General features: G+C 37.1%; 1 protein-coding gene across 1 annotated transcript in view; it reads right to left on the bottom strand.

Moving 5' to 3' along the window:
- Positions 1 to 533: 533 nt before the first annotated feature.
- Positions 534 to 26,402, bottom strand: part of SMC6 (structural maintenance of chromosomes 6) — a 32,360-nt gene continuing 6,491 nt past the window's right edge. Inside the window, exons 6-28 of the mRNA XM_072331752.1 lie at positions 25,391 to 25,527; positions 25,138 to 25,199; positions 24,338 to 24,418; positions 23,675 to 23,776; positions 23,412 to 23,531; positions 23,224 to 23,322; positions 22,070 to 22,216; positions 21,609 to 21,697; positions 20,963 to 21,127; positions 19,679 to 19,857; positions 17,199 to 17,400; positions 16,948 to 17,062; positions 15,259 to 15,419; positions 14,133 to 14,268; positions 13,119 to 13,199; positions 11,114 to 11,284; positions 8,192 to 8,329; positions 7,127 to 7,272; positions 6,359 to 6,484; positions 5,526 to 5,631; positions 4,233 to 4,385; positions 2,355 to 2,452; positions 534 to 982 (exon numbers count right to left, since the gene is read on the bottom strand). Of these exons, the coding sequence (XP_072187853.1) occupies positions 868 to 982; positions 2,355 to 2,452; positions 4,233 to 4,385; positions 5,526 to 5,631; positions 6,359 to 6,484; positions 7,127 to 7,272; positions 8,192 to 8,329; positions 11,114 to 11,284; positions 13,119 to 13,199; positions 14,133 to 14,268; positions 15,259 to 15,419; positions 16,948 to 17,062; positions 17,199 to 17,400; positions 19,679 to 19,857; positions 20,963 to 21,127; positions 21,609 to 21,697; positions 22,070 to 22,216; positions 23,224 to 23,322; positions 23,412 to 23,531; positions 23,675 to 23,776; positions 24,338 to 24,418; positions 25,138 to 25,199; positions 25,391 to 25,527 (2,929 nt within the window). The 3' untranslated portion in view covers positions 534 to 867. The remainder of the gene's footprint in view (positions 983 to 2,354; positions 2,453 to 4,232; positions 4,386 to 5,525; positions 5,632 to 6,358; positions 6,485 to 7,126; positions 7,273 to 8,191; positions 8,330 to 11,113; positions 11,285 to 13,118; positions 13,200 to 14,132; positions 14,269 to 15,258; positions 15,420 to 16,947; positions 17,063 to 17,198; positions 17,401 to 19,678; positions 19,858 to 20,962; positions 21,128 to 21,608; positions 21,698 to 22,069; positions 22,217 to 23,223; positions 23,323 to 23,411; positions 23,532 to 23,674; positions 23,777 to 24,337; positions 24,419 to 25,137; positions 25,200 to 25,390; positions 25,528 to 26,402) is intronic.

Raw genomic sequence — 26,402 nt, 5'->3', positions numbered from 1 at the left:
TGAATGCCTCCAGGGATGGGGCATCCACAACCTCCTTGGGCAACCTGTTCCAGTGCGTCACCACCCCAACTGTGAAAAACTTCCTCCTAATATCTAACCTAAACCTCCCCATCTCAGTTTAAAACCATCCCCCCTTGTCCTATCACTGTCCACCCTTATAATCAGCATACACAGAATATATATATAAAGAATATACAAGCAATTTATAAAGCCGTAACTTACTTGTTTCTCTAAGCTCACCTTCAAGGACAAATTATTGCCTAACAAAATGCAGGGGAAGGAACACAAGCCCTTTTTCCTGTTCTGAGAATATACTGCAAAGAAATCCTTCACTCTTGTGATTATGAAAATCCACACTACTCAGAAACAGTTGTTCACGTTCAACTGTGGTGCTTCTACTGCAAGGACATAAATCAATCAATAGAGTCTTACTGCACGTGTGAGCTACCGTATTTTCAGGAAACAAAGCAGAACTAGGAATAAACCAACATCTTAAGGCTGGTCTTCAGAGCACAGAGACACAAAGCATCATTGCAAGCAGTGCTTCCAGAGTTCTGTTTATTGAAATATAACTTTGCAGGTACACAAAATTCATGTCATATTCCTTTTCCATCCACCCCATAAGCAGAAACACTCAAACACTTGTTTGTTGTAAGTATGAAATGAGCTGCAAAGATTTTAACCAGGAAAACCTTGTGCTGTATAAACATATACAAGTATTTCCAAGAGTAAACAAATTTAAAACACAGAAGCTTCTTTTCCGGAGGGTACATAAGAAAAGATCCTCCTACCCAACAATAAGAAACAGTGACTATACAGACATCAGTGCACATTTATCCCCAATACTGTGCCATATTCACACGTGCCTTACACTTCATCACCATCTTCTTCTTCATTCCTATTACGGAACGTCAATGTCCTTTGGCCTCTTTCGGGGTCTTGCAATCGTAGGATACGAATACGGGAACTCACAGGCAGAAAACTAAAAATAAAGCATGCATGATTTAAACAGGGCACTTTCTTCACAGTTTCTTCCATTTGATCCTCTCTGTTACGTATCTGCCTTTAAATAAATGTATCGCTTTCCTTGGACCATTTTAAAACATTAACATCAGGCTTCACTAAACCGATACAAGAACTTCAGATAAAGACCAGCTTCAACCCTGTGATCTCTAACAATAGGACACCTGAGTTACAGAACAGGTACTTTTTAAGAGAAGCTCCAAGTGAAATGACCATCAAATGCAGTTCATTATTTGCCTGTAAGGCACACACTTTTACAAGTATACCTTTACCATTTCAGCTCTTTGAAATGGTAGATAGTAGCAGGACAAGGGGAAATGACGTTAAGTTGAAGGAGGGAAGATTTAGGTTGGATGTCAGGGGGAAGTTCTTTACTATGAGAGTGGTGAGGTGTTGGAACAGCTGCCCAGAGAGACTGTGGATGCCCCAACACTGGAGGTGTTCAAAGCCAGGTTGGATGGGGCCCTGGGCAGCCTGGTCTAGTATTAGATGTGGAGGTTGGTGGCCCTGCCTATGGCAGGGGGGTTGGAGCTTCACGATCCTTGAGGTCCCTTCCAATCCAAGCCATTCTATGATTCTATGAAGTACATTCACTTGCAATCTAAGAATGAAGTTATTAACCATACATTTGCACTGGCTTCTCCACTGATAATCCTTAATGTACTTTTTCTGAAGGTGCCTCCACAAAGAGAATTCCTACGATTTTATTGAATAGATTCAGACATTCCCTCCATTAAATACTGCATTAGGAGGGAGAGACAATTATAATTCATTAACCTCATTTTGAAGAGTGCTTAAAGAAGATCTCTGCAGACTTCAGTGATTACTTTTGGCTAGCACAGAAGAACCAGCTGCATAAGGTTAGACAGGCAGTGAATCCCCTTAACTGGGCATAGCTTTACTAGGGAATCATACACTAGGATCTTTCTGGGCACTATTTAATAAAACAAACAGCATCAAAAACAATAACCAAATTATCAGGTTGTGAATTTAAAAAGTCCCCATAAGTTTCCTGGAAGTACAGCAGTATTAAGAGGAAACATGGAAAATGGCCAAGTGTTCGGTCAGTTTTGTGAGGGGAGAAGAGGATCACACCTTATACCAGGAAACAGTTCACAAAGATGCACTGTTTGAAGCACCACTGAACATTAAGGGACGTCACGTAAGGAAGAGCAATAAACATCCTGCTACATTCCCAGAACTATCAGCACAGAACTGCTTAATTGTTTATGTTCTACTACCACTAAACTCATCTCTCTCTCTTCTCTAGTTATGCTCCTTGCAATTGAACATCCATGTACTACTTCTGCTAGGAAATCTAATGTGGTTACCTCATGCTTTGTGGGGTGAGCAAAATGAACTGCCGATGACACTGAGAGTCAGCCACCTTCAGAATCATATCCATTGCAATTCTTCTGTTGAGCATATCCTAAAGACAAAGTTGTTTAGCAGGTGGTGATACCGTGTACTTCACTGCACTATCATTGCATACATGGGGGCAACAAGGTATAATAAGTTAGAAAATACCATAATAGGAAGACCTACCTGAATTAATTCATATACAGCTAAACAAAAATCCAATAAAAAGAATGCTTAAGAAATGTTAGGACTGAATGCTAAAAGCTATCAACAAAACTCTGGGAAATCCTGACACTTCTCACTATACATGCATAATAGAAAGCTTCTATCAAAACAGTCACATATTCCTACTCATATTCTTTTCCTACCAGCTTTGATATACATGTATAATATTTCTTACTTCACTGGTACGCTGAGATGAGCTCTGTTTTATTTCAATAACGTTTCCTATAAAATTCTGCCTCCTGCAATTCCTTTTGGGACAGTTCTGTGTAGTCTGGTTCATCTCTGTTTGCTTGGATCCTTTTATTGTTTGTTTTATTTGTTTCTTTGGCTTTTCTTATATATTATTTCTAAAAACATTCCTCTGAAGGCTTACTGATAAAAATGTATATAATGCAAAGATATGAGAAGGGATGAAGCAAAACTCTGATTCCACAGCTTGCACGGGAGAGCAGGTATTTCCCTTACAAAAATGCCGATGGAGTCCTCTTGTGGAGGTCTCCAGCATTACAGCATAAGGAACAACACAGTGCTCAACAGTGCGGCTGTGCTGTGTGGCACAGCTGTATCAAAGCAACCTGGGTGGAATTACTGACAGAATATAGATTAAAGTTCACTGCAGGGCCTACAGTTCTGATTATGTATCTCTGTCTGGACAGATGAATTAGTTGTACAGAATTTTATTCATAAAACAGGACCTAAGCTTATCAAATTTGTAGAATCCATGACACCAACAAGCAAAGCTCAGTCATTTCACACGTGCACACACACACAGTGAAAAATGGCTTAAACATTCCTTTCTGAAGTTCTTTACATATGAAATACATCATCTTTATTTTCCTTCTAGATCTTTGATTCCCAGTAAAGTGATCAGTGGAGGAAAGGGACACTGAAGGTAAGACTACCTGCTACTGTCTTCATCTCATAGAACTGACCTTTCCCCCAAACTATACCACACTGAATGTTAATAAAGACATACACCTTTTACACACACACACACACACACACATACACATATGTGTATATATATATATATATATATATATATATATGTATATATATATGTATATATATATGTATATATATATGTGGGATATATGTGGGTGTGTGTTTATGAATTGCTAATTGTCTATCCAGGGATGTGGCACACAAAGATGAGGTTTATCAGTTCTAGCTGACATGAGTATTTACTGTTCCTTATTCAGTATTTCAGCACCTTGGAAAGGAGCTACTAAGGGAAGTACAGAGCAAGTTTTTATGCAGTAGCTCAACTGCTTTACTTTCAGCGAAGAAAAATACTGATCAGCACAGTGGTAGAAGTCAAGGCACACGCTAAAAGCCCAGGAGAGACACTGGCAAAAGCCAAGGCACGTGCTAAACTCAGGGCAACAAAGATCAATAGGAAGTGCTTGGGAAAGTAATAAAGAGTAACAGGCCAATTTTTAACAAGTAAGCTCCTAAAAAATCTCTAAACTTAGTGAAAAAGTTCCCTAATGGCACTTCTGTTTAATATTATTATTATTTAGAGTTTACTAAAGTACTGAAGTGTTTGAAAGTTTAACCCATCACATCCCAACTGTTTTGCTAATTTATAAAAATGAGAATGGCAAATGTAGTTTAAACTATACCATGTAGACATCAAATTCGTCCAGGCATCTGAAAGGAGATTCAGTAATTGCCCATAGGGAAAGAATGAAACAAACTGTTGAGAAGGAACGTTCTCCTCCCGATAAAGATTTCACATTGCTCGGGGCAGGTCTGTCCTCCTCTCCAGGTTGAACCTGGAAATAAAAATAACAGAGCAAATGTTAAATGTGGAGACTTAAAAATAGAGAAGTTACTGTAACTGCTAATGCATTATATATGATGTAGAGGCATCACTTGAGAAGAAATGTATGCATTTCCCCAGCATTCTGGAAAGGATCCAGAATGAAATGGCTCTGAATTATCTTACAACACATTTCTAGGACCATCACAGCTTTCCCCACTATGGCAGAATATGCTGAACAGATTAAATAAATGACTCTGTCAGCATTTTCTTATTCAGTTCTCTATTTTAATAGCTATGAAATGTTATTAAATAAACTGCTAACCAGCATCGTTGTATTAGAGAAAAATCCAATGGTTACCCCAGCCATTACAGAAAAGCAGGTAATTGATTCACAGCTGCAGTTAAAGGAGGAGTAGTTTATTCATCAGAGTAAGTGAAACATTGAAAACAATCGGTTCCATTGCTTATGGTGACACCTTGTGGCATTCTACCTAATTAAACTTAAGCACTTTCTCAGCTTGTTAACTAAATTACTTTCAAATTAAATTACTTTTAATAAACTAAGCATGAAAACACGTTGTTGTTGTTGCTGCTGTTTGTTGTTTTTTTATTATTATTTTTGGGGGGTTTTATAGGTTTAATTTCCTTGATTCCGCTTAGATCTCATACATAAGAAACATGAAACATCAGCAGAAAAAGACAAGTCAGCTGATAAAGTTATACCATGGCTTGACATCTTATGGGTTCAGTTTGAGTGTTCTGGATACCTGACCTTCACCTGTTTAATGAGGACGATGTCAGCAACTATTTAAGCCATCACTACACATTCTCCCCTCAATTCCTAGAACTGAAGCCTCCCACAGAAAAAGAAATATCCTCCATGATTAAGACTTTTGTGTGTGTGTGTGTGTTGGGGGGCACATTAAGAGATACACGTTTACAGAATACACAAAAAATAGGTAACATTGAGAGCTTAAAGGAAATAGCCATTACACATTCACACAGATAGGGCAAAGCTCCTTATCAATGATATGGGGATGAATAATTTTGAAAGACTAATTCAGATGACTGATAAATGAACTCTTAATATGAAGAAAAACAACTATTTTAACACACATGATCACACTTGAAGTAATAAAAAATAACTTACTGTTATTGAAAGAGTCTCATTTTTGTGATCAAAAAGTATTCTTCCACTGCAACCTCGAATGCGCAGTAAGTGGTCAAAGTACAGCTTGCATCGTAAAGAAAGGAGCCTTAAATCGATTAAATCACACAAACAATGTATCAGCACGTTTTAAAATACTTGAAAAAGCAACAACACATTATTTTTTCAATTAAATCAGCAGCTTCACATCAGAATCTCGAAGGCTGAGCCCTATTCTATTAATAACGTTTTCCTACATCAAATCATCATAAAGCCATCCCATCCAGCTGACTTTAGACACTGGATGTACTGGTGAGACTCGTGGACACACAAGCAAAGAAATCCAGAAGTAATGGCTTTGTACTTTCTTTAACACCTGATTTAATAGATGGCTTTGTACTTTCTGTAAGTTTAACACCTGCTCTAATAGACACTTCAGATGCTCCTTCCACAGCTCTAACAGAAAAAGGACTATATTCTGCTAATTCTGCTATGATTTTCGGCTTTAAAACAGACTTGAGTCTAAGAGAGCTCTATCGCTGTAAAAATATCTTAATTCTCAAAAGCCTGCTCTGTAATTCACCCTCTGAAGCACAGGCACCAACTACATACCACCTTTATACTTTGTTGGCCAAAGAATGCAACCTCAGATACCAGTTAACCACACTCCTCTTCTAGTAGATCTGAAGAGCAGCAGAAACAACTTTTTATCATGAACATTCAAATTATATTCAAATATAATGTCAGCATGTGTGGATTTTTTTTTATATATTGTTTAATACTTTTATCTACATCCTAGTTACCTGAAAAGTGAAACTACCATAAAACCACCCTACCTTAAGAACCGACGATATATGCTGAATCTCTGTGTCATTATTTCTTCCAGCAGCCTAATAAATTTCTTTAAGTTATTTACTTTACTGTTTGCATCCTCATATCTTTCCTTTGCATCAAGAAATCGCCTGTTTTAATAAACAGAAAGTTTAGCATTAACATGTACTAGACTAAAACCAAGCAATTACTGCAAATGCTGAAAATCACTTTAATAATTAAAATATTCAAACAGAAATTGTACTGTAAGGCTCCATATTGTAGCTAAAAGCATTTCAATGTGTCAGGTGATCCTTCACAAAAGAGAACAAATGAATAAGTTTTTACTTCTATTTGTTTTTCTGTTAAACAAAACCTCTTGTACCAAAGAGAAGTAATGACTGAGCTTCCCATGTACAAGAATAGACAAGTGTCTAAATCACACGTAACTGTCTAACATTAGTTATTCTAACCAGAAGAATGCTTAATGCTCTGTGCACCTCAGAACAAGAGTGAGTTTTGATGCAGTCGTAATTAGAGTACCTCTAAATACTTAAGTACAAGTGTTTAATTATTGGCAATTTCAGAGTATCAACCCCATGTAAAACCTACCTACAGGGGAGGTTCAACCTTCACAAGACCATTCATTACCAGTTGACTGCGCAATCAATACAGTATGTTTCTATACATTCATCTATTGCTTTAGTGTGAAAAACACATGAATGCCCTCTAAGAAAACCAGTGTTTCTCTCTTCCATCTTACCTGAACTAGACAAACATTAATAATAACTTACTGTATTATTTCTTCTGTGTTTCCACGGTTACTTTTTTCTGTCTTTATCCTCTCTCTCAAGCGATTCATTTCTGCATCAAGACTCTTCACAGTACGGCTGACTTCAATGCGCTCTGCGTAGATTTGCCTGGCCTGTGCAGTTTTTTCCTACAGAAACATTTGAAATTCAATTAGCTGTTACAGCTTTAATATGTCTGTTAGTCTTTGCTACAAATATTGTGTGCAACACAAAAGGCAAGGCTTCCAAGCCAATCCAGAGTTTTTGTTAATATTCTTTGTGTACGCTCACTACAACAAAATTATTGTTACCATCAACGATTTTACTAACAAATAGGCCATTATTTCAGTACTAACAACGATATCTGGCAATTTTAATGTACTCACTGTTATTTATTTAATAAAGATAAATGAGCAAATAAACACCGTAGGACTTAATCGTCTAAATGCTTCCGTAAAGGATTTTAGAGTGAGTCTGTAAAGCTTAACAAGTTCAGTCACTGAAAGGTCAGGTATGAAATCTGTACAGGAGAACAATCTGGCTCTCAAAAAGCAGAATGGTAAAATTCAGATTAACTTAAAATCATAGTATCATAGTATCATAGTATCATATGTGCGGTGGCGCACGGTGTTAGAACCGCCGCTTGCAACACCAGAGGGCCCGGGTTCGAATCCCTCTTGTGGCGCAAGGGGTAAAACTGCCGCTCTGCTACACTAGAGGGCTCGAATCCCGGGAGTTGGACTCGATGATCTCTAAGGTCCCTTCCAACTCGCACGATACTATGATACTATGATAACTTAAAATATGTATTTTTGAGCAAAGGCATTTCCATCTTTATTGTTTTATCTTTTTTTTATGCCTTGCATAAATGCAGAACAGTAAGTCCTGATGGATAACCATTAAGTTATCAAGACTGACTTGGTGCTCTGCCAGAGAGAGATACCTTGATTCATTTACACAAAGTCTGCTTATCTACCCGCAAATAGCTTAGAACATAATTAAGAAAATATTCAGCTTACCAAGTGCTAACCATCATCTGTATGCTATAAAAGTAGAATGATTAATTACCTCCAATTTTTTCTCTTTAGCAGCTAGTAATTCTTTATGTTTTTTTATGTAAGTCAAATGCTTTTCCTTTTTGTCTTCATAGTACTGCAAATGACGTCTTCTGTTTTCCAGTTCTGAGTCCGCTTTGTCCAATTCATCCTATTTTGAGAAGTCAAGGTGTGAAAAGTGAACTGTATGAGGCAGGTGCTTAAGCACCTCCACACACTTCTCAAATGTAATCACGTTGCTTTGAAAAACAGATTTTAAAAAGAATGGTCGTACTGAATCCAAAGTCCATGAGCTTTAATAGCAACTTATGAGGAAGTCTATACTCATTTCTAACATGAACATAGCAAATGGTTTTAAGAATCTGTACTGGTTTTTGCTGAGACAAATTTTTCTTGGCTCTTACAGTGCTAAGTTTTATATGGGTGACCAAAACAACATTGATTACAGGCCAGAGTTTTAGCTACATGTGATGAACTAACCCTGACCACCTGCCAGTTACCTACTGAGCTACTCCCTTCACTGTCCCTCCTTAAACAGGACAAAAAAACACGTACACTGAAAAAAGCTCATAGGGCAAGACAAAGACAAGGAGATCATTTACCAGTCACCCTCATAGGCAAAACTGATGCATCTTGGGAAAGATTAATTTACTGTCAATAAACAGTCTAGTGAGAAACAAGAAAATAACTGAAAACATCTACCTGCCACTTCTCTCCAGACTCGACTTTGCTCCTTCACTCCTAGTTTCCCCACCTGAGAGGTACAAGGTGAATGGGGAATGGAGGCTGTGGTATTCATGGCTCAGCTCTGCCCAGCAGCTGCTCCCTTTCAGAGAAGCTGGAGTTGGCTCTGATTTGATACAGGGCAGCTGCTGGGCTCTGTTCACAGAGGCCACCCCTGCAACTCTCCCACTACTAAATCCTTGCCATGTAAACCCAGTGTATTATCACTAAGCAGTGCTTACACAATGCTGGGGTATTTTCAGCCTTTCACGCTACTCTGACAGCAAGAAGGGTGGGAGTGCACAAGATGCTGGAAGAGGACAAAACCAGAACCACTGACACAAATGGACTTTCCAAACATACGACATCACGCTCAACAATAAAAGCTGGGAAATAAAGGATGAGAAGAGTGACACACCTGGAGTAATGGTGTGTGTCTTCCAAAGAAACCACTATGCATGACGGAGACATGGTTTCCTGGAAGTGGCTGAACTTCTGACAGCTGGAAGCTAATGAATCCCTTTCTCTACTTTGCTTGTATACGCTCTTTGTGATCTACCTATTAACTGCCTTACTCTCAGTCCACAAGATTTCTCACTTTTACTTCTCCTCTGATTTTCTCCCTCATCTCAGATTTGGGGGAGTGAGTGGGAAGCAGCAGGTTGCTGAGGTGCTTACCAGAGTAAAACCACAATGGAATTGAACCTTGATGGGATGTTCTTTCTACTAAACCCCTCCAAAACACATTTATTGTGTGCACTCCATTCTAACAAGAACTTCTGATGCGCCTGATTATCTGGCTGTGCGAAAGTTCAGTGTTCCACTCTAACTAAAATGTATGACAGCTGCAACAAAAGTAATGCCTCCTATTTTATTACGTTGGTGAGATGGCAGCAGACACTGAACCTTCCTGTTAATATTCTGTTACATTTCATTACTGTGTGACAGATGGAAGCAGAGGAGCACTCTGATAAAATGGTGCCTGATACAGAAGTGCGTATGAAACAAAGGCGTGTCACTGAATTCCTCCCTGTGGAAAAAATGGCACCCACTGACATTCATGAGCGATTGCTGAACAGTGGAGGCGAGCAAACACAGTGAGGCAGTGGGTGTTGTGTTGCAACAGCGACATCAAAGACAAGCCACCTACCTGACAGATTTTAACAGGCGTGGCACACACCTTTGTTCATGGCTGGCAAAAGTACACAGCTAATGGTGGTGGCTATGATGAAAAATAGTATTTTATGGATGAGAATTTTGTCTATCAAATAGTGTTACTGTGCTCTTTTAGTTTCCATGGAAATAAATAGGAAGCATTACTTTTGGAGCATCGCATGTTGATGCAGTGGAATTGACTTCATGCCTTTTCAGAGACACTTTGCTGATAGAGTTATCAAGAATGACAATGTAAATTAAAAGGCAATTTCATTTCTCATGCCTGTTAATTAGTATATGACTTACCTTAAAAAGAAATAACAAAAAGAATCAAGAATACTAAAACAAATGAAAACCATCAGCAACAATAATGGATGCTTTCACTTTTTTGTAATCATATCTTAAAGCTACAGTTTGATATATGCTGATTGTTTAAGAATTTCCACAACAGATACGCTGTAATTAATATATTTATCAGTTATTTTCCTTACCTGTTTTCTTCCCCTTCTTGTTTACTCTTGCTTTCCTAATTCAGATTGACTGCATATCAATACACAGTTTATGGAGGCACATAAGAGATTTCTGCAGTGATAAATCTTAGTTTCTACTCATTCCTTTCTTTCACAGGTTTTGAACACTTTTTATACGCTGAACTTTGTTACTCCAGTTTTAAACCATTAATTCTTGTAGTACGAGATTGCCAAGATTACATTTGCCAACACCAAATTTTGCATTTACTTTAAGTTTACTTAAGGTAAATCTTAAGTTGTGTTAATTTTCTACAATTTCCAAGTATACTCTCTAATCTTGAAGAATCAAAACCATGTAATGGTTGGTACCTTCTGTGACTGTGTAGCTTTATACAATAACAACCATTTCATACAGAACTCCAAACACTATTTTAAAAACTGACCAGTTATGAATATTCTTAGCCAGGCCTTGGCAAAAAGAAGATCACCTCTTGTTTTGACTATTTTCTCAGGTAGGCCTTAAATCTATCAGGAAGGACCATCCTGCTTCCATTTAAACAAAAAATAAAATACGGAGGTGTTGCTACCTTAATTGGATTAGTGATATCTTCTATTTGATTCATTTTCTCTTTCATTTCTTCAAATCGTTTCTCAGCTTCCTGAAGAAACTTGTTCAGTTCTTCCATTTTTCTGCTTTCTTCCTGCATTTCTTGTTTTACAGATTCCATCTTTTTTTTGTTTTCTTCAGCCACGTCTTCCTGTCAAAATATATTAAAATAAAGAACAAAAGGAAGACGTACATTTGCACATTACCTAATTTGTTTTTACAGGAATACAGGACGAGTAACTGTGCTGTCACTGTTCCCAAGACAATCATGCCATTACTAACTGATTATCACCACACATACTTCCTGATTTAAAAAGACAAATATTAGGGAAAAAATTTAAATGGAACCTTATATTATACTAAGATGCTTCTTCACAATCAGAAAATTGTGAAAGCAAGGTCAGAATGAACGACAAGTATTAAGTGAAATTGCAGCTAATAATACATAGTAGTGATAAGGAAGTGCAGAGAAAAACCACCAAGAAATATCCAAGAAAGGACTAATGAGAAGTAAATACATAACTCTACCCTTATCAAAAGACAATGGTAAGTTTTTTTGTTGTTGAAAAAGTGTCTGGTAATTTTTTTTACAAATACAAAAAATTGAAAGATATTTTCCAGAGGAAACTGAATATTTTCTGTTTGATTAAAAGATAAATATGTATTTTCCTACACCAACACGACATGACTGCCTGAAACAAACTAAACCCTAAAGGAGCTTGCAGAATCCCTACCTAATGATTCTTTACTCTTAGAGTATGCTTTGAAATCTTTACTCACATGTGCACAGAAAGGCAGCCTACTGATAAAGTACAAAGTTGTGCAACTCAACCTCTCAGTGTTCCCGGATAAAACAGTGGGAAAACTAAAACAAGCATGGAATTAACCAAAACATTTGCAGGCAGGATAAGTATCAACATTTATCAGCCCGAATCTCAGTATTTAGATTTTAATCACCTAAATGTTAGTTTATTACAGAATTACACTTAAAACAATATAACTACTAATGAACAAATCACAAATATTTATATTCTATTCTTAAATCACAAATAATGGATTCTAAGAATATAAGGGCAAGCACTTTGAATAAACCATAGTGGTATGATCCTTCCGTAAGTCAGTATTTGCACTTCAAAACTTAAAACTCCATGGTAAATTGACAACAAAGCAAGAAACTTTGGATTTAGGGCAGAGAAGCAATGTGGTGACAAATTAACAGAATCAAAGAATGGTCTGGGTTGAAAAGGACCACAACGATCATCTAGTTTCAATCCTCCTGCTGTGTGCAGGGTCACCAACCACCAGACAAGGCTGCCCAGAGCCACATCCAGCCTGGCCTTGAATGCCTCCAGGGATGGAGCATCTACAGCCTCCTTGGGCAACCTGTTCCGGTGTGTCATCACCCTCTGTGCAAAAAATTTCCTCCTAAAACCTAACCTAAACGTCCCCTGTCTTAGTTTAAAACCATTCCTCCTTGTCCTATTTGTATCTATCCTTGTGAACAGCCATTCTCCCTCCTGTTTATATACTCCTTTCAATTACTGGAAGGCCACAACGAGGTCTCCCTGGAGCCTTCTCTTCTCCAAGCTGAACAAGCCCAGTTTCCTCAGCCTTCCTTCATATTATGGTCCAGACTGTCCTTTATGCTTTGATGATGCCGCTTCTGACCTCCAAACCAACATTCACTGCTTCTCCCTAACTAAAATTTTATGGCACTGTATAATTCAAATAATCAATGAAAATTCACAAAATATCTCTTTACGCCACCACCTTGCATTCCATGCACCCAAAGCTCACCACTCATTTGAAGATAATTGTGGACTTTCTGTAAATCATACAATTTTTTGCTCTTTATCCAACTTGCACCCTGAATGATAATCTAGGGTATCTAGGTTGGCTGCTTGCTTCTAATTTTCAATCACTGTCAACATTTAAGGATATTTTCCCACATCCTTATTAGATAAAATTGGATACTCTTTTCTTACTAATACACGGATGTCCATATACTGGATTTCATCGACATTCTCAAGATCTGCTATCTCTGCAGCTGTTCTTCGTATTTTTATCTAGAAAATATATATATATTATTAAGCTTACCTAAAAAAGAAAGGATGTTTAATTCAATGAAATCAATATAGAAAGTAATATATTTCAATGTATAGCTTCATCAGTGGCTATGAGATAGAGAATTCTTCCTGCCTACCTATGGAATTTCTATAAGGCTGAACTTAATGTGAAAATAATACATACTTTAAATCATTAAATTATAACCACTTTTCCACTTAACAGAAATATGAATTAAAAACATTCCACATCCATTTAATACAAACTCACATGCCATTTGTGTGCTGGCTCTTATTTGTGATCTACTGATATATACCACACAAGGTTATATTCATCTCACATTTCCTAACAGTAACATCATTAGTTACCATAAATATCTATCACACCCACTAGCATTGGAAGTCTTGCAGAAAACAAGTACTAATGGTTGTAAAATGGTTTAATAAAAAATACAAATTAAGCAAAACTTATAAGCATGGAATATTCAACATAAAGAATAAGACCAAGAATACAGATGAGAAGCATGAAGAGAAACAATATTCTGGGAATGAAAAGTCAAGGCTCAACAGAAATACAGAAGGGGAACATAGCAGAAAGAAACCTCCATTAAATACTGCAACAGTTTCCCAATTGTGTCCCAAAATAGCAGCAGAGATTTCATTTATGAGATGTAGCACAACAGAGAAAAAATAAAACAAGAACACAATAAAGAACAACAGCAATATTGCCAAAACTTCCATCATTCTGTCCTAAATGATGAAAGTATACCATAGATGCTAGCATATAAAATCTTCTGTATTTCTACGCAAATGCCAAAGCAAGGGTAAGCATAAATACTCAAAATTATCATCTGCTCCAAATATATCATAGAAGTCAAAGTGAAACAGGAAAAGACTGACCACCATCTAAAAAAGAAACACTGTGCCCATTTTTACCTGTAGTTCTTTTTGGTGTTGTCGATGATGATGAAGATGACTTTCATTCCGCTTAATTTCATTTTCAGTGGAAGACAAATGTTGCTGAGATGCTGCCAACTGTGCTTTCCGGCTTGCAATTTCATTCTCCAAGAGACTTAAAAAAAAAAAAAAAAGTGATATTGGGATGCTTTTATATACACACAAACACAGATAAACGTGTGACAAAGCAAAGCATAAAAAAGCACAAAAAATATCTTAGGTTTGTTATCATTGGATGGTTTTACGGATCATGAAAGAAATACCAAACCTCTACAGTCGAGTTCAGAGTTGATAACTACCAGATAATAGCTGTTTAGTCCCAGGTGAACAAAGCATTAAGGTAATTTGAACCATTGGTAACCTTCATTTGCAACTGTAGCAAATAGGCCAAATACGTGAACTAAACTGCAGAATACCTTATTAGAATATCAATGCATCTTGAGAGAAAACAAACGCTTTGACTAGGGAAAATCTACTTCCAACCACAGAGAAAATAATATGAAAAAAATATTCCATACATTCTCATACTTTTCTTTCTATTAAAAAGTTCACAAACTTCCATCAGTTTTTTCAGCATGCGGTAAACCCATTTGAAATGCAAAATAAAACCTATATTTTTTATAAACCAAAGACACCCACAATTTTTGTGCTTTATTTAATCAACGTTTTAACTTTTGTTACAGATGCATAAAATTGATTGGACTGATTATGTCTCATCCCAGACTCTGTGTTTAATAAATTTCATATACACCATTCCGGATGAATGTTTCATTACTTGGGTTACATTTGGTATTTCAGTGTCCCCAGTTTGCTGGATAAGAATTCAAGATTTTAAAAATCCAACCCGATTTCAAAGATTATTACTACTGATTATTTCAATAGTAAAAGGCATTGAAAGAGAAGTTTTCCAGAATTCTCAATTCACAAAAAGGATATGTAAACCTCAGAATGGAAGAGAAAGGAGAATAGGGGAGAGAGGGTGACTCTGATGCACACACATCCAAACAGACAAATACACAATTTCATTATTTGCATCAATAAATACATGTATGGATTTGTTTGTTTGTTTGTTTTTTAAACAAAAACAACATTGCAAGTTGCTAACCTTATTTCTCCTTCAACATCTTTGCTTAGATACTTGGGTCTGAGGTAATCAGAAGAATAATATCGTCTGTTAAATACTTGATCACCTTCAGCAGTGAAAGCTTCTCTACAATTTTTTGGAGGATTGTTAGACTGCATTACTTCACGAGCTTTACAGCTACTCTGAAAAACAAAATTGCCTCATCATACCTATAGAAAATTCACCACATTTACAGAAACCACTTTAAAACAGATCCAGCAGTTCTCATTCCTAACAATAGACAAGAAATGCAGAAATGGAAGGATAATTAGAAAAAGTCTGTTATGTCTACAATCTGCTTTTCTCCATTGAGTAAGACATTCACGTTCTCAAAAACAACCCACTTAGTTTAGCTGCCAGTTTCTAAATTGTAAATTATGTAGTCTGATCGGTGCCTTGTAATTTGCCATGGGAAAAAAAAAATCAATAACCAAAAGGTCACTACACACTAAGTATATTTAATTATCAGAAGTGGAATATAAACAGAGGAAATAATGTTTCAAAGAGATGTGCTAAGTACATCAAACAAAATTAAATTAAAGAAAATTGGGAAATCTGCTGGTAAAAACGATTGCCAGTGTCAGATTAAGTGGTCACAAGTGTCTGAGGAAATCAATATTTATACACTCATCCATTCTGAAGTATTATTTCTCCTCTACACCACACCTTTTCAGCTTTTTCCAGATTCAGTTGAAGCTGTTCAGTTAGGTCGTAAAAGGACCAGATGGAAACACAACCGGATGGAAAATAATTTCATGTAGATGTGAGTGGGTGAATGTCCAAAAAGATGATTTTGAATTCTCAAGCACAAGCCTGCTACTTGCCAGGTTCAAGCAGATGGGGTGACTACAAGTTTTGGTAACACATAGACTACATGAAACTGACACATTCTGAATCCGACAATTAATAAAGAGACAGAAATTAGGAGGCTGATTATGGGCACACATTTTAGACTGGAAAAACAGACAAACTAGGGGTCCAGGAAAGGAGATATATATGCTCAGAATAAACTGGGACAATCCTGGAAAGAAGCAGGGAGACCTGTGTAGAAAAATGCCAAGGAATACCCAGGGATGTTGGCCAACACCACCCCAAGCAGCCACACAGAAGAAATCTGATTTTCTGCCTGACCAGACATGATCTCCCACTAGAGAGGGAAGTCAAGACGTATGAACACAGTGGTTTAGCTAGGGAGTGAAGGGAGTGAGGAAATAAGAAGAATAAAAGCTCTAATCTTATTGATTCTTAAATAAAGCCCATACTTAGGGTCATGATAGTCACCATCAGTTTAACTCTGTCTAAGCAGAAAATGGTATTCAAAGTGGGATACTGACAGCATATTAAGTGTCACAAGGGCCTTTACGGGAAGCTTTCCAGCAGAAATGCACATGTCTGTGTGCTGCATTAAAACACTGATAATTGTTGCAGTTTGGGTCCAGTGAGCCAACAGAGACCCTATCTCCTCTCAGTTCAAGTTATGCTTCATAGAATCACAGAATGGCTGGGTTGGAAGGGACCTTGAAGTCCAAGGAGTTCCAATCACTCAGCCTTTCAGAGATGGAATTCTTTATTCAGTGTTTGTGATAAGCAAAAAACAGAGGAAGTGCTGTATTCACTATACAAAGAGAAAATGCCTTTCTTTAATGGCCTGTAGGGAGTGGAGAGCCTTACTTTAATTAGCAGGACCTTTTCTATACCCCTCACATTGATCAAACAGTTAGCAACTGCTGCATCATCTATTTCCAACGCTGTGAGAACTGACGGGAACTCTGGATGATGAACTCCACTAAAGAAAAAAAGAAAAAACAACCATGCATAAAACTTACACAAGATTCTTTAAATCGCACTACAAATAGTTCCTTTCAACTCTTAATAAATTTAAACCACTGTAGGTATGTAATAACATTCCAATCACAACTTACCTGTGTCTAACATCATAAACCTTATCATGAAATTTATTTACAATTATTGAAGGTCTAGATCCACGTGGATAATATTTTGACATCAGTTGCTGAAGAATTCTTTCATCACTATGATTATCGCAGCAAAATGCCTGAACTAAGTTCTTTAAACAAGCTTCAATAGCCAGAGACAGTTCAGGATCTTTCGGATGAATGAAAGCACCTAAACAAACATAAAGAGCAAGGCTTTAGCTTAGGTCCATAACGTATTTAAGAAGTGCATTTTTATCACTACAGGTTTTTGGGTTTGTTATCTCTTTTCATCTTGTTAGTGGATCTGAAATAGATCTCTATTAAAAGAAGAAAGAAAACAAAATAAAAGCAAAAGTTAACTAAAGAAGATAAAGCTCCAAAACACACAGGCCATCCCTAAGAACACAGACAATATCTCTCCCTAGAGAAGCTTACATATATAGGCCTACTGCTTTTCCCCCCTCTCTAAAAATTCTACAGTGCCACTATTAATTGCATTATGGTACGTATCTGATGGCAGAAAAGCAAGACCAAACCAGGGCAAAGCTCACTTACTAACAATTTCAGGCTTTAAGCCTGAAGGCAGAGGAACAGCTACACTGCAAATTAAACTACTGTGAGGATATCCACCGTATCACTTGTTTGCAGGTGTTTACACATCCTCCCTCTGCAGTAAGCATCTGGTACTCCCATTAAGCATTCAGCCTTTGCATTTACCTCTAGAATATGCTGAAGTCTTTACCGCCACTTACAAACTGAACATAGCTTTGAATCATAGAAAGGGTTGGGCTGGAGGGGACCTCAAAGATCATGAAGCTCCAACACCCCTGACAAAGGCAGGGCCTCCAGCCTCCACATCCAGTACTAGACCAGGCTGCCCAAGGCCCCATCCAACTTGGCCTGCAATGAGGTCACCTCGTAGCCTTCCCTTCTCCAGGCTGAACAAGCCCAGCTCCCTCAGCCTGTCTTTGTAGGGGAGGTAATCCAGCCCTCTGATTGTGGCCCTCTGAACCCTCTCCAACTGCTCCATGTCTTTCTTGGGGGTCTGGGGCCCCCAGTACTTTGAATAGCTCTGACAGACACAAACAAAATCAAACTTTCCAAGAAAGTTTTTTCTACGCTTCTCCATGCATCCACCATCTCAAGCAAGACAACAACACAAGGCTGTCACTCTGTATTTTAAGCAAAAACCTGCCTGACAGTAGGACAGTGCTATCACCAAGCTACAATCAACAAGAGCACAGAAGGGTGATGTGACACATAAAGATTGTCATCTCACTGAAGTAATACTCTACACAACCTCTATGCAACACGCAGAAGAGACTTGCAACACAGAAGCAACCTCAACTATTTTGCAATGAAATCCGACCTATCGTATAATCACAGAATCATAGAATTACTCAGGTTGGAAAAGACCTTGAAGATCATCAAGTCCAACCGCAGCCTAACCAGTAGCCTATCTCTTAAAAAACAACCACAAAACAATACCACAACAACAAACCTCTGCTAAATCATATCCCTGAGTACCACATCCAAGCGACTCTTAAACACATCCAGGGATGGCGATTCAACCACCTCCTTGGGGAGCCCATTCCAGTACCTAACCACCCTTTCTGTAAAGAAGTACTTTCTAATATCCAACCTAAACTTGCCCTGGCGCAACTTGAGGCCATTTCCCCTCGTCCTGTCACAAGTCAGTAGTGAGAAGAGACCTGCCCTACTCTCACTGTAAGAACCTTTCAGGTACTGGAAGACAGCAATAAGGTCTCCCCTCAGCCTCCTCTTCCTCAGACTAAACAGCCCCAGCTTCCTTAGTCTCTCCTCATAGGGCTGATTCTCCAAGCCCTTAACAAGCCTCGTTGCCCTTCTCTGGACCTGCTCTAGTACCTCCATGTCCTTCTTGTGCTGAGGTGCCCAAAACTGGACACAGTACTCGAGGTGAGGCCTCACCAAAGCTGAGTACAGGGGCAGGATGACTTCCTTAGTCCTGCTCACCACACCATTCCTGATACAAGCCAGGATGCCATTGGCCTTCTTGGCCACCTGGGCACACTGCTGGCTCATATTCAGCCGACTGTCCATCAGCACACCAAGGTCCCTTTCCGTCTGGGAGCTTTCCAGCCACACCTCCCCAAGCCTGTAGGGTTGCCTGGGGTTGTTATGACCAAAATGCAGGACCCGACACTTGGCCCTGTTGAAACTCATTCCATTAACCTTGGCCCATCGATCAAGTCTATCCAGGTCAATCTTTTAGTATACATCTTTTAGTATACAATAATCTTTTAGTATACATTGGCAGTCACGCAAAGAACTTCCCTCTGAATTTCCCAGACTAAAGACACATTTGAAGCTTCATAAACAACAGTTTTTCTGAAGGTCAGAGTTGACGTTATTAGCTCTTCAGTAAAACCCATAAGGAAAAAGCCCAAAAATTTATCTTGAAAAAGCTGAAAAGCTGTCATTCTTACCTATAGGTCCAACAGGTTTGTGTTTAAATTGCCGTTGCCTATAGGCTACTTCAACTTCTTCAAGCAGTGATGGCATATGTTGTCCAAATCTTTTAAAGGTATTTGTTTTACTATCTCTCAGCTCTCTCAGGTGCTTCTGTTTAGCATCCAAGTCTTGTCTCACAACAGAGTCTTCTCTCCTAAGATAAGAGATTTTTTTTCCAATAGGAACAGCCTTAATTTCACAGGAATAGTTATCATCTTATTTTGCAAGTACTAATATAATAGGACAGCATGTCAGGACCTCAGTACTTCAAACTACAGTGAGCTGCACACTTGCAACTATTCTTAGAGCTTCAAAAAGACATGAAACAAAAGCCAAAAAGAACCCCACACATGTAAGAAAATGCCACTTTTCAACACAGTTTTACAAGATGTTTCTTCTTAACCATGGTGAAAGGCAGAAAGAGAAGCCACAAATAAATGTACAAATACTATCAAAGCAGATGAACAGAAAAGTTTCCAAAAATATCAAGCAGTACGAATTCACTTGGTACAAAACTCAACTGAAGAGAAAAGCATAATAGCAGGACAGTGTTCTAACATGATTTTTTAATACAAATAAAGACATCTAACAAATTGTAAACTTATAGCATGTATTGCTGTGTAAACAATATGCAATATTGACATAAAATGACCCCAAAACCAGCAAAAGATCACTATAACTTTCTATTTTCATATTGCACCATCTTCTGTAAAGGTCTTTAACAGAGCACAAAGGAATTGCTTTGAAAATAGGCAAAAGATGTTTGAAATAACACGGACTTGATCATCTTTGAGGTCCTTTCCAACCTGAGCGATTCTGTGATTCTATGATTCAGTTGTAACATGCAACAATTCCCAAATCTCTTGAAACAATAAATACCAGCATCACCATAAACCACTCAGGTAACCACTGTACAAAAGTTCATTCCAAATAAAAACCAAGGAACACTTTATTTTTCTAGTTCAGTCATGGGTAAATAGACATCTAAAGCAGGTGGTTCAAAGTCTCTACAAATATGTACTTAGATATAATAGTTATCCTGTACAGCTTTGTAAACTCTCAAAAATTTTCTAGCTTCAGTCATATTTTGCCAAAGAAAAGTTTAGAACGTCCTATAAGAACTGAAGAAGGAAGTAGGTGGGGAAGCAAATACAGAAACTGAAGCCCAATCTGTCAAGAACATGAAGAATTGCAGGTAGTTATGAAGAGACCTCATACAATATAAATAAAAACAGTTACATTCAAAAACTGTAACTTACTTAAGTTTAACAAACTCTTCTTTATGCTTATAAATAGCTTGCTGAAACTGATCCATCTGTTGGCCAATCATTATTTCTTCATCATGAAGTGCCTTCAGTTTCTCCTTTAGCTGTGTGATTTTCCTTTGTTTTTCCAGCCTTTCAGACTCTGAAGCCTGATAAGCACTAGAAGAAATAATCATACTTCAGTATTTGAAAACTGCACAATAATTTGTGATACAGACTCTATTTGCATGCAACATATATAAGACATATGTATCAAAAAGTTATATTTAAGATTCAGAGCATTTACAAGATCTACAAAACAGGTACCAGTGATGTATTTCATTTTTCATTTGTAATCACACATAACTCTCCTCTAGTTGCATTCCTATTACATTTGGTTTAATGATCAATCATTTTGTAACACTGTGTAAGCTAAAAAATGTCATCAGGAAAAATAAGCCTTTTTTTTCCTGCCCAATTGCATCATCCTCATCCAACGAAAACCTCATCATACAAACCAGGGATATTTAAATATTTAAGTGGAGACTGTGAAAGATTAAACAAATGTTTTCTCTTACTGTAGATTTTCTCATTACTCAGAAGAGCAGACTCTGTACGTATCTGTACATCAACAAAACAACATCAGAGTATGAACATTTACCTCTTTTTCATTTCCTCAATTCGGTTATGTAGCTGTTCATCATCTTTTTCCAGACGTTTCAGCTCAGTTTTGACGCGATTATAAAGCACCTATGAAGGAAGTAGGACATATTAGCTTAATGGAAGAGTAATTTCAACATAGAATTACAATTTTGAGGAAGTAAACACTGAACTGCATCTGTACAACAAACAATTATCAATACTTGAGACAAAAAGAACTTTAATTTGAGGTTAATTTTGTTATCCCTTCCTTTTTTGCCAACTTAAGCTGTCCATTTCTTAACACCTGTGTAAAGATATAAACTCTATGACCACGAACAGAAGCTGCTTGTCAGTCAAGCCAGAAATTACACTTATTTTGAACTACACTGAGCTACATGACATTCATAAAGCCTAGACGCAGTAGTACATGTGGGTATAGCATGGACAGGATTCAGGTTTTAAATCAGCTCCTTTGCCTACCTCAGCTTCATTGACTGCTTTTCTTCTTGTCTGAACTTCAGCTTTTGAAGACATACATTGAGTATGCAGGGCTTCTGCTTCACCATTTACTGTTATCAGCTTCTCTTGTATTGCTTTGTACTTTTCTTCTGCTTCATTTATTTTCATCTTTGGGGCAACAAGAGAATGACATGCATTTATAAGTGAATTAAAAAAAAATCTTCAAAACTATTTCATGTTATAGATGAAATATCATTGAACAGAATCCATGCTAATATGTCTTACAGGTAATTGACACAACAGATATGCAAAGAGGAAAATAAACACAGGAGCACACTCTGAAAACCAATGAACTACCAAACCTTCTTTTCTTACTCATGTTTTACTCAAACATCAGACCCTTTCTGCAAGTGCACTGACATGGAAAGAGATGAAGCTTGTACTACACAGATAGATATGTATGGCCATAAAGTAAAAACACCTGAACTGCAAAAATATATAATTTTAATTTTTTGCATATTGAAAATTTCAGTGAAAAAATGAGTGCTCATTCAGAAAATTTGGAGGAGTTTTGAGAGGCTAAAAAGTTTAAAATAAGGCCGTATAGAATTTTCTGTAAATTATACGTTCCATATGTAACTCTAAAAGTTTGTTTTTTATTATTCTTTCCTGTTACCTCCAGAAGACTGAAGTGTTATCCAAATAATTTGTTTTATTTCCAAGTGTCTTTTTGAATCATGATACCCAATCGTTATAGAAATAGGCACTGAGTAAGGAAGGACTCCCAACAATAAAACAGTTTAAATTGCCATTCGCTGCTACAGGCAATAGTAGCCATCCCAAATTCATAGTCAACATAACATAACCTTTACCTAAATGTAAGCTATCAGCGTGAAAGCAATACATATACGCATACCCCTAACAAGCAGCAGAAAACCAAGTATCTTAGCTTTTTTGCCCAATGAAATGTGAATGCAAATGTTACTGTTAAGTTTCAGATGGCCAAATAAGCGTGTAAATGGTAAGCACTGCTATTTGTAAGGCTGCAGCATCTTGTAAAAAGACAAGATGGCCAGCTTCAGTACCTCAAAGCTAAAAGAGCACCCAATTTAAACTGTATTTCTGTTCCTGAGCCAAGGAGAAATATAACATCTGGTTTTAAACCTCTTACGTACCTGACATACTTCCAGCTTCTGATCAAACTTCTCTGTATTTCCTTCTTCAGCTTTGACACCTTCTCTGACCGGCTGGATTTCTCTCTCCATCTCAGCCACCTAAATATGAGCATGTATCAGAATGTCTGCAGCGATTCAGAAATTCAAAGTAGGTTTCACTTGAGGAAACGTTTTAGCAAGAAATTTACCACTGCCCACGCCATTTGATGTTTCAGTTCTTCAAGGCGTTTCTGCATTTCATTCACACACTCGATGCTTTCATAGCGTCCCTTTTCTTCACAGTAAATTCGCTTAAGCTCTTTTAGATGCTGAAAAAAAAAAGTTCAACTGTGAGTACATAAAGCTACAATGCAATGAGATATAGGAAAGATACATTCAGAGCTTAATAGTTTAACTACTAATTATTTCAGTGCTCAAAACAGTACTAACAATTATTATAACTTGAATATACCTCTACTCCTTGTTCAATCTGAAGACGTGTATTTTCTTTAGTTTTCATAATATATGAATAATCTTCTTTCATTTGCTCCAGCTGAGTTGCCTTCATAAAAAACTAGCAGGGAATTAAGAAAGATGCAAATGTCAGATTCAGCAGCAAACCTAAATGAACTTTAAATAGATAACATAGAAAAATCATAGAATGGCCTGGGTTGAAAAGGACCACAGTGATCATCCAGTTTCCAACCCCGTTATGTGCATGGTCACCAACCACTGGACCAGGCAGCCCAGAGCCACATCCAGCCTAGATGTGAGTTATTCCAACTGCTCTGGAGTTACATAACACCTACAGTAAAATAACCTGTGGGGTACTTTTGTCCAGTGACCTAACTCAGTGTTGTACAAAAACAACCATGAATTTGTCAGTGCCATCAGAGGAAAAAAAAACGTTTCAAAAAACTGTTTTTACAAAGTGAATGACTGCTCCAATTAGATATTTTTTAAAATGTTTTGATTTTTCTTTTCCTACCCAAATTTTATATCAGTATTTTGGCTTCAAATATTTTGTTTGTTTTACTGGGCTGCATTTTTAAAATAATTACTAGAAACCAGAAACTGACTACCTCTGAAAGTCACCGTTTATTATTTAACCAAGGTGTTAAGTGATTTTTCTTACCTTATACTTGTCACCCTCATTTTTAGACTGTAAGAAGAGCTTACTCATCTCTTGGGTTAAAACAGACACAGGATTTTCTACCTGTAATATCAGATACGTTACTTCATTCATATTTTAGGGAAGAAAGACTTATAATCACACATCCCTAAAAGCAGGGACACACACACATGCTCCAAATACAACTTTGCAACACAATAAAGGCATCTAAGGAATTGTTTTCACAACAATCAGTGACTTCTGGGAAGTTTATTTACTTAACAATTCCTGAGGTGGGAATTCTGTGCAACAATGACATTTAATTCTTCTTTAATCAACTGCCCGAAGTACTACTTTTAATTCAAGGAATTGCCCAACACATTCTTACAGAAGTTTCCACAATAAAAATCAATAACAGAACAGTAACAGAAGTTTATATTATTTGACAGGTGGAATATTTTGAATAGCGTACATTAATCAATTAAGCATAAAAAATAAGGAAAAACAAAAAAAAAAAATGACATTTCTATAACAGCAAAAGCTGAAGGAATCAGCAGCGATTAAGGAAAAAAAGCTCTGCATATGAAAGAAGTCTACCAATGCTGTCTTTCATTGATAGGATATGTCAAGCTTGTAGAATACAGTGAACATCGACCTGCATGGGATCAGGTCTTATCCAGCACTGTACAAGGTATATTAAATTTTAATGCTCTCTTGCCATTTTAAGTGATCATAAAAACAAGAAAAAGGCAAACTTCTCTCATTTAGCAAAATGAAACATCACAAGCTAATGTCTTAAACAGAATTTAGACACTAACAATTACCTGGATATTAAAGTGATCAAGCATTCCTAAGAGTTCCTCCTTCTTTGAAGAAATCATAGTACCTAAGGGGGAGAGGAAGAGTGTTTGAGAGAGAAATAACTGCTGTTGACATACTAGCATACTGCAGTCTAACATGCCAACACAGGTACAGAAAAGTTGACCTTGTAAGAAAATCTTTCATTAACATTAATACATTTAAAGTAATTAAACCATTTTAAGAGCTTTAAAGATTGAGGGCGAAACAATCACCAACCAGATTTGCTTTTCAGTTTGTAAGTTCTGCTCCCTTCCATATTAATGTGTGTATTCACAATAATAGAGTCACCAAACACTTCGGGCTTAAATGCATCTCTGCCTTGGTTTTGCAGTGTAACTGAGATATCTGCAGAACTAAAGGAATAAAACAAAACCAAAAATAAATACACAGACACCCTCAGATAGATGAAATGAGTTACAAATTAAAAAGAAAATCAGAACTTAATAATTTTCCACAAAAAATCTCACATCAGGTTATAAACGAAAGTCATTCATAGTACAAATTGGAACAAAACACAATGATGATGTCAGAGCCATGAGAGCATTAAAGCCAATTGAACAGAAAGATCATCACACACTGCTTTGTTTGTACCTTCAGGTTAGTTATGAGCAAAAACAAAATGTGCAGACTCTCCCACTTTTCCTTCATACCTGAGTACCTTCATCTTTAGGTTGTATTATCAAGCTCCTTTCTGGTTACTCTCCTATCTCCAGGCTGGCTCATAGGCTACAAATTGCTTGGCTTGTATAGCCATCCCTAAACAAAGTAACTTATAGGTCACTACTTAAGGGTAGTTTGTTTTTCTTATTGGAAAATAAGGGATATGGTTTTGATTCTGAATTCAGATATTCTGTTTCTAACAGGAATGCTGAAACGTTACTACATAAGGCAGGTATTGAAATAATTTTACTCCAGATATTTCTGAAAGGAAAAGTCTGGAGCTTCAAGTTGCAGCTTTATGTAAACACAAGGTTTTAAACCTCATCTTTTTTGTGGTTCCCCTAAACATACGATCCCCACTCTTGCAGCAGACATTAATTCACATCCTTCACATTAAATAATCCTTTCATGGGTTGAGGTCTTTGCACTGTGTATAAACTCATGTCACTAAAAAGACAGAAAGAATTAAACTCATGCTAACAGAATGGTAATGATTCATTTCCTGTGAACTTTTTTAATGAACTCTTCAGTTTGTCTGTAGGATATTCAAGTACATCTAATACATAAG

The sequence above is a fragment of the Excalfactoria chinensis genome, chromosome 3 (genome assembly GCF_039878825.1).
Source record: "Excalfactoria chinensis isolate bCotChi1 chromosome 3, bCotChi1.hap2, whole genome shotgun sequence".
NCBI lineage: Eukaryota > Metazoa > Chordata > Aves > Galliformes > Phasianidae > Excalfactoria > Excalfactoria chinensis.
Note: the sequence above shows the minus strand (reverse complement) of the source record. Positions and strands in the feature narration are given on the sequence as shown.